Source organism: Falco punctatus, assembly GCF_963210335.1.
Source record: "Falco punctatus genome assembly, chromosome: 10".
Lineage (NCBI taxonomy): Eukaryota > Metazoa > Chordata > Aves > Falconiformes > Falconidae > Falco > Falco punctatus.
This window is the reverse complement of record NC_137590.1, coordinates 16,042,724-16,050,765: the sequence shown is the minus strand read 5'-3', so window position 1 is coordinate 16,050,765 and position 8,042 is coordinate 16,042,724. Positions and strand designations below refer to the sequence as shown.

Sequence of the window (8,042 nt, the reverse complement as noted above, 5' to 3'; positions counted from 1 at the left end):
TGGGGGGGCTCATTTCGGCACAGTTTGAACCCCATGTGGGTGGGCCCAGCCCCACAAACACCGGGGTTTGTTCAGGATGCCCCAAGCGTGGGGGACACCGAGTCGCCCCCGCACCCACACCCCTACTTGCGGCTCAGCCTTCCCCAGGACCCCCGGGGTGAGCGGGGGGCGGCCGGGGCAGGGGGCGGCGGGACGGAGCGGGGCCGTGGGAGGCCACGGACACGAGCACCATCCCGTGGGCATCGGGGGAAGCTGCCGTAGAGCTGCGGCAGCTGCTGGGGGAGGGGGGGCAGAGGGCATCTGCATGGCCAGCACGGGCGTGAGGGCTGTGGGTCTCCCCAGGACCCCAGTCTCCCACCACCCTGTGCCCCCAGCCCCCCACCCCTCTGCACCTGGTGGTGCTGCAGGACCCCCAAGGGACAGGACCCCTCACCCGGCATAGCTGGAGCCCCACGCAGCGGGGACATGGCGATGCTCCAGCACAGAGGACGCGGGGGACCTGGCTGCGGGGCCCCCCCGAGACACCACAACCCCACAGCCGGCTGAGCCATGCTCCCAGCTTTAATCCCTGCCGAGGAACCCCCAGCAAGCGGGGGGCGGGGGGCCCGCGGCCGGATGGCTCTGCTGGCCACGGGGCCACGATGGCATCGGCTCTGCCCTGGCTGCCAGTGGGATGGCAGCGGTGACAGGGACACGGCTTGCAGGAGGCTGGCGCGTTCCCACGGGGCAGCTGGTCTCACCGCTCATACTGCAGGTCCGTGGCGAGGAGCACGAAGCCCTGCAGCGAGTCGGGGTGAGAGGGGGGACATGGGGAACGGGGGGGGGGGCACTGGGGTGAGGAGGCAGCAGCAGCACTCACCTCCTGCAGCGAGAGCCGGGGGCTGAGCAGGCTGAGGCCGTGGGGGGCAGGCAGGGGGACGCCGGCTCGGAGACGCTCTGCGGGGAAAGCAGAGTCATGAGGGGGGTGGCCCCAGGGCAGCCAGAGGGGGGTACAGGGACAGCATGGGGACAGCACTCACTGTTTGCCCAGGGCACCCCAAAAAGCCACAGCCCAAACTTCAGCAGGGTCTCCAGCTTCTTCACCTGTGGGACAGGCAGCCCCCTGAGCCCGGCACGGGACAGGCAGAGGGGACACGGTGCAGGCAGGGCTCAGCTCCCCCGCCAGAGCTGCGCCCCGCTGCCTGTGCAAGCACCCAGCAGTCAGTGCTGGCCTTGCACGGGAGCCACAGCGTCCCCCGGGACCCTCCCTAACCCCTGATCCCAGGGTGATGTCCAAGGCTCCCCTCAGCTGTCCCATTATGTCCCTGCCATGGCTGCTCACCTCCACTGGGCCCACGTGCGATGTCACCTGTGCTACGCTGAGCCTGGAGGATGAGAGCAGTGTGAGAGCCAGGCACGGGGACAGGGGACTGTCCCCTCCCAGGGCAGGGATGGGAACCTGGCAGCATGGGTCCAGCTGAGGACCCAGCTGGGGTACCAGTGCCAGGGCCGCAGGCATAGACGAGAGCCAGGGGCCGGATGGGGTCCAAGCAGGCGGTACAGGACAAGGGAAGGCAGATGGCCAAAGGTGGAGAATGACAGGAGCTCCCCACAAATGTCCCAGGGGAGGCCGGACCCAGCACAGGACTGGGGACTCACCCCGTCAGGCTCACGGTGCCCCCGAGCCTGTTCCCGGTGATGGTCGGCTTCCCTGTCACATTGGCATCCTGCAGCAACAAGAGATGCTGGAAAGACCAGGGCACTGCCTGCAACCCAGCATCACCCCAGTATCACTGCAGCATCAACCTGCATAACTCCAGTATCACAGAGCATCACCCCAGCATTTCCCAGTATCACTTGGCATTGCCCCACAGTGTTGCCCAGCATCGCCTAGCAGCATTGCCCAGTATCGCCCTGTATCATCCAGTATTTCAACAGCATCACCCAGCACTGCCCAGTACTGCCCAAAATCACCCAGCATCACCCAGTATCACTCAGCATTGCAACATCATTGCCCAGTATCGCCCAGCATTGCCCAGTATCACCCAGCATGGCCTCAGGCAGGAGTGCCAGTAGGTCAGCCCTGGCTAAGCCGTTTGGGGCCAGGCTCCAGCTCCCCGTGCCACAGCAGCACCAGCACTCACGATGTTCAGCAGAAAAACGGGGACACGGGTGGCGTTGGGCAGCACCACGAAGGCCTCAGCAGAGCCGAAGAGGGCCCCGTGCAGAGCGTCGGGGCGGCAGGAGAGCAGGGGCTGCCGGCGGGCCGAGAGGTGCAGCTCCATGGGCTGGTCTGGGTAGCGCTCCTGCAGCTGGGGGGCACCAGGGCTGGGTTGGCACAGAGCCACACTGGCACTGCCAGCACCGCGGGCACCCACCCAGGCTCCTGGCTGGTCACCACCACCACCCTGGGGCCCGTGTGCCCCATCACTGCTCCGTGCTGGGCTGGGTGCAGGCAGGGTGGGCAATGAGTCCTGCCCTGCCTGTGCTCCACCTGCCCGTGTCCTGTCTTGCTTGTGTCCCATCCTGACTGCACCCCATCCTGTATCTCAACCTGCCTGTCTTGCTCACATCCTGTGTCCCATCTCTCCTGCAGCTCATCCCTCCTGCGCCCCATCCTGCCCACATCCCATCTCATGTCCCACCAACCCTGCATCCCATCTCCTCTCCTTCTTGCATCCTGTTCCACCTCTGTGCCATTGCATGTCCCATCCCACCTGTGTCCCAGCTCTCCTGCATCCCATCCCATGTTCTGTCCCTCCTGCAACCCATCCTATATCCCATCCCACCTGCATCCTGTCCTACTCCACATCCCCTTCTCCCTGTGTCCCATCCCACCTGCACCCACCTGTGGGGAGAAGACTCCCATGCTTTTGGTCTTCAGCTGGAGCGGGAACCGTCGCGGGAGCTGGAGGGCAGCAGAAAGGTCAGGGTGCTGGGGCCACAAGGCATGGGCGGGCATGGGGACACCCTGGTGGGACACTGGTGGGGGCAGCTCTGCCCTGTGGCCGCAGGCAGAGCCATCCCTACCATGTCACTAGAGATGTTCCTACGCAGGGCCCCGGCTGTGAAGTACGCGAAGGCGGCCGAGTTGGCGACAAATTCGGTGACAGCCAGCAGCAGCATGGGCTCAGGCACCGCAGGCAGGGCCATGGGCAGCGCTACAGGCAGCGCTGAGGAGGGTCTCGGCTGGTATTTGCCCACCCTGAAGAACTCCCCCTGCACAGACAGAACCATGGATGGATGGACATGAGGCTCAGCCCTGCTCCCCCACGCCCAGTTCCCAGTGCCAGCCTAGGGACACCCGGGATGGCGTTACCTTGAGGGCGACGTCCCCATGCTCTGTGGTGATGGACGGCTGCCCCAGCAGGGAGTGGTCAATGGCGGCAAAGGAGTCCAGCTGGGTGGACACTGCAGGGACACAGGGGCAGTTGGGGGGAGTCAGACCACCAGCCCCTCCCACAGCCCCAGCTCTGCTAACATGGGGACTGAAGGAATTTGGCCCCACAGTGGGGTCCTGCAGACCCTGCTGGGCACCAGCCCCCCACACACCCCCAGACCGCTGTGCCCAGCACCCTACTGCCCTGCGCCCGCTCCCCAGGGTCCCCTCACCCACCTCTCATGTGCTTCAGGACAGCCTCCAGCTTGCGGATGCCCCTGTGAAGCTCGACACAGAGCTGGAAGCAGAGCAGGGAGTCAGTGAGCCCACAGATGGGGGTCCCCAAGCCACTCACTGAGCTCACCGGGGGGGACACATGGGGACGCCGACACCCCATGGCACGGGGGATGAGCACCCACCCGCTTGTTCAGCTCCTGCTGCAGGGGTCTCTGGAGCAGCGGTGCCAGCAGGTTGTAGAGCCAGCTGCAGGGCAGAGCAGAGTCCTCAGATCACCCCACAGCATCCCAGCCTCCTCCAGCCCACCGCCCCAGCTGGGGGCACTGGGGAGTCCCCGTGTGGTGGGGACAGGAGGGGAGCAGGGGTCCCAGCATCACCTGTGTCCATAGTGAAATTCCACGTGCAGGTCAGTGCTGCGGGCATCACAGCCGGTGTTCCACACCACGGGGCGGCCGCTGCTGTCCACGCTCACCCCCAGCACCACCACCGCGGCCAGGTCACCTATACGGAGCTCGATGGAGCCCCTGTCATGGCTGAGGACAGAGTGAGTGAGCACGGTGAAGCCACCCAGGTCCCCGTCCCTGTGCCCTAAGAGGATGAGGACTCACATGGCGCCCAGCTGGGCTCCCCAGTCAGCGCTGAGCCGGATGCGGGCATGCTGCACCTTCAGCCTCACCCCCACATCCTCCACAAAGTCCACGGTGGAATCGTTTATCTGCAGCTCATGGATGTGGATCCTGCACAAAATGGGCAGCCTGGGCTCGCCACTGTGCCCAGGACATGGTTGGGAGGGGGATGAAAACATGGACGCCACTAGTGGCTCTTACCGGGGCACGGTGTACGTGAGTGTCCCTAGGAGCGGGCTGTCATAGTTGCCTCTCAGATTCAGCTCGTGCTCCTTCTGCAGCAATGACTGGAGCATCTCCAGCCCAAACTGCCAGCCTGGGGCAGAGAGGGGATTTGGGGATGACATCAAGAAAGGAGCTGGGGTACCCGGGATGCTGTGGAGGGCAAGCAGCTGGACCCAGGACAACCCCTCCATCCCCCATACTCAGTGATCTGGGCATCATCCCTGGGGATGTCCCACTGGTCCCCCCCAACCCCTTGCCCCATCAGGGGCATAGACCCACCAAACTCCAGTGCCCTCCGGGTCAGCCGGGCCTTGATGCCAGGGTTGGTGCTGGTGGCGGGCATGAAGGCGGACAGCAGGAGCAGGAGGCAGAGCCATGCCACAACTGGTGTGCCTCGGAGACGGTACCAGGTCCTGAAGGCTGGAGCAGAGGACATGGCTGTGGGATGCCCGGCTGACGCAGAGACCCTATGCCCATGCACCAGCCTGGCCAGGACTTATATCAGGGACAGGGAGCTGAGGGTGACATCAGACTCCTGCGCACGGGTAGGGGACACCGCGGCACTCTGGCCACCAAAAGCCCGGCCTTGCCCAACACATGACTCAAAGGGGAAGCCAGTTTCTCCGTTGTTCCCCACTCGCGCCCGTGTCGTGGGAGCGGAGGAAGGCAGGGTCCCACACCGCGCCACTGCTGAGCCCCCACCCTGGGGTGCGCAGGAGCTGGGGGCACCAGCCAGGGCTCCCCATGGGGACATGTGGCCAGCATGTGGGGACCCACAGAGACCTGGCTGGGCCTGGTGACAATGAAGGAGGGGGGGGACGCAGCGAGTCAGTTCCAGGGCAGGGGGGCTGCCCTGGGGGGACAGGGCTTGACCTGCTTGCACTGGGGAGCGGTGGCTGTTCCCACTTCAGGAAGAGCTCTGGGGACCCTGCATTGGGGCACTCAAACCTCAGTGGGGGTCAGGGTGGCCGGCACATGGTGGCAGCCCCCAGGGCCATCGCATGATGGGAAGGTCAGGACAGTAAGAGCGAGAGCAGAACTACAGTCCCTTGTGAAAAGCCCCAGCCACAGGGGAATATCTGCCCATGCTCCCAAACCAGCTGTTGGCAGGAGCAGTGAGCCCCTCCGGCCAGAGGGTCCCATGGGCTATGGCTGCCAGGGGTCCGGCCACCCGCCTGGATCCAGCCTAGGGACCCAGGGATCCCCCTGTGGGGGCCAGGGCCCCATCCCAGCACCATGGAGGAGTGTAGCACCCATGGCCGACCTCACCAGGGGGACCACAGCTCTGTGTAATGCACCTTACAGACCCCTCAGGAGCAGCTGCCCACTTGCCTGGGACCCCCAGTGCCACCCACCATCACCACAGTGATAGCCACAGCCCCTGGCAGCATCCTAAAGGCCAGCGCTGAGCCTGGCTCCGAGCCCTGCGTCCCCCATGGCCCCTCTATCGCCAGGTGCCCCCACCCTGCACCAACACTCACCGTGGCACGCGGGTGTAGTGCCCCGTGCCATGGGGACCGCAGGTCCCACCGCGGCTCCCAGCTCTGCCATGTCCCCAGGGCTGTACGTGGCAGCAAGCTGCAGGGTCCGGCTCTGACGCTGATGTCCATCCCGGGGTGGCCAGGCTGGTTGGAACAGAACGTCACCCAGTTCCTTGGTCCCTAATCCCTTCCGGGATGAATCAGGTCCCATGAAAACAATGAGGGACCGGTTGGGGCACAGGTGCCCACAGGGCTGGGCCCTCCCTGGGGCTCTTCAGCACATCCCGGTGTGACAGCACCCAGCATCCCAGCCCGCGGCAGGCAGCTCAGCCCCGCCAGCCCTGCTCCCGGGCATGGGCCGGCTCCACACAGCCCCATCGCCTGCTTGCTGGCTGTCCCAACGGTCCCAGCAGTCCTGTGGCAGTGCCATGCCATGTCCCTGTACCCCAGGGAGGGCGATGATGGCTGGGGCTGCATCACGAGGGCTCAGCAAAGGGCATATGGGGTTTGGGCAGGAGGTCGGGGGCAGGGAGCCCCCCTCCCCACGGCTCCAGACAGAGCTTCCACGCCTGCTGGCAAGTGACAGGCAAGGATGGCAGCGCGGGGCACGGCATGGATGCGACTGCTGCGCCGCGGGGAAGAGCCCCAGCACGCCCCACACCGCCCCCGACCCGAGCAGAGCCCCCAGGCCCCGGTTCTCCCAGCCCCGGGTTCCTCCGGGCTCCTCGGGGGCGGCCCGGGCCGTGCAGTGCGGGCGGGCACCGGGAGAGGGACCCACTGCCCCGGCAGCACCGCGCGCCGGGACCGGGAGGGAGGCGGTGGCTGCTGCAGCACCGGGGCGATGGAGGGGACCCGGGGACACCTGGGGAGCGATGGAGTGGACACTAGTGGGGATGATAGTGGGAATCCCGTGGAGGGGACATCAGGGAGCTGGTGGAGGGCACCCATCCAATGATGGACGGGACACCAGGGCTGATGGACAGGTCATCCACGTCCCCCACTGCTGTGTCATAGCCAGGACAAAGTTGGCCAGGCCAGGCAGTGTCCTGGTTCCCCGAGTCACCTGCCCCTGCTCACCCTCCTGCCAGCAGATCTGCCGGGCTGGGTAGCCACGAGTAGGCACGGACACACACACCGGGGCACACGGAGCCTGTGAACATGCAAACACACGCAAATGCTCATGCAGAGGCACACACATGCACACACCTGCAGCCATGGCCAGTCAACCCCTTCCAGCCCCAGACACCCCCCACAGCTGCAGGGCCCTGGAGGACAGGGAGGGTCTCACTAGGGCAGCCCCAAGCGGACCTGCTGCCCAGGTGATGGCTGGGGTAGCAGAAGCCCCCTCAGACACCCCTATTTTACCCTGCCAGGCCCATAAGAAGGTCCATCCACATCTGCTGCAGGAGGCAACATGTCCCTGAGGCACTAGTGAGTCACTGGGCAGCCCAGGGCACCCCAGCCCGTGGGGTTGCACAACCCCTGATGCAATTTCCTTCTCCCAGAAAGTTGCACCAAGGCAAGCTGGAACCACAGGGGCAGCAGCAGCCCAGGGCTCGCACCCACACTCCCTCAGGGCCCTGCTATGGGACTGTCCCCTGCCAGCCTCACACACTGCAGCCACCTGCACCCCAGCCTCAGCTGTGACACAACAGGGACACGGGAATGCTGTGGGCGGCCCTGCTGGGAAAAGGGGCAAGGGCAGGCCCAGTCTGCAACCTCACTACTGCCCAGGCAGACAAGGACCCCTCACCTGGCACCCAGCACTGCCCCCACTGTGTCATTGTCCCACCAAGGTGCCTGCCCAGGAGAGATGCATCCCAGTGCTGCTGCAACTTCCCACGGCAGAAACCGGGATGCAGACCACCTTCCCCCATCTGCCCGGCCCCAGACACGCTGTGAGGACACAGCCCTGCCTGGGAGAGGGACAGGCCACCCACAGCCTCCAGCAGCACGCTGGTGAGAACCAGGACCAGCCCATGGGAGACCCCCATCCCATAGCACTGCCACCCACCCCAGTCCATACTGGTCTGGGCAGGCTCCCCCCCAGCTTCACGCTCCCTGGGGGCACATCCCCGAGCCGCAGACCCCCCTGAAGCCCCGGGGTGGGGGGAG

The 8,042-nt window shown here is 65.8% G+C and overlaps 1 protein-coding gene across 1 annotated transcript; it reads right to left on the bottom strand.

Annotated features, from left to right (window-relative positions):
* Window positions 1-622: 622 nt before the first annotated feature.
* On the bottom strand, window positions 623-7,980 carry LOC308070420 (bactericidal permeability-increasing protein-like). Its single transcript, XM_080404287.1, has 17 exons — window positions 6,991-7,980; window positions 5,928-6,114; window positions 4,726-4,866; window positions 4,423-4,537; window positions 4,204-4,332; window positions 3,973-4,128; window positions 3,778-3,841; window positions 3,596-3,656; window positions 3,299-3,390; window positions 3,010-3,198; window positions 2,828-2,887; window positions 2,124-2,291; window positions 1,639-1,706; window positions 1,322-1,364; window positions 1,020-1,083; window positions 860-936; window positions 623-778 (listed from the first exon to the last, which is right to left on the bottom strand). Exons 1-17 carry the CDS (start codon window positions 7,141-7,143, stop codon window positions 737-739), a joined length of 1,809 nt encoding a protein of 602 aa, XP_080260413.1. The 5' UTR covers window positions 7,144-7,980; the 3' UTR covers window positions 623-736.
* Between the last annotated feature and the right edge of the window lie 62 nt (window positions 7,981-8,042).

What these genes read in the sequence shown, in the direction of transcription:
- LOC308070420 (XM_080404287.1), bottom strand. Translation starts at nt 7,143, where the DNA reads ATGGCTGCAGGTGTGTGCATGTGTGTGCCTCTGCATGAGCATTTGCGT. An exon ending in GGAGCCCAGCTGGGCGCCAT is followed by an intron (nt 4,129 to 4,203) that starts GTGAGTCCTCAT and finishes CTCTGTCCTCAG; the next exon opens with CCATGACAGGGGCTCCATCG. An exon ending in GGCACCGTGAGCCTGACGGG is followed by an intron (nt 1,365 to 1,638) that starts GTGAGTCCCCAG and finishes CTCATCCTCCAG; the next exon opens with GCTCAGCGTAGCACAGGTGA.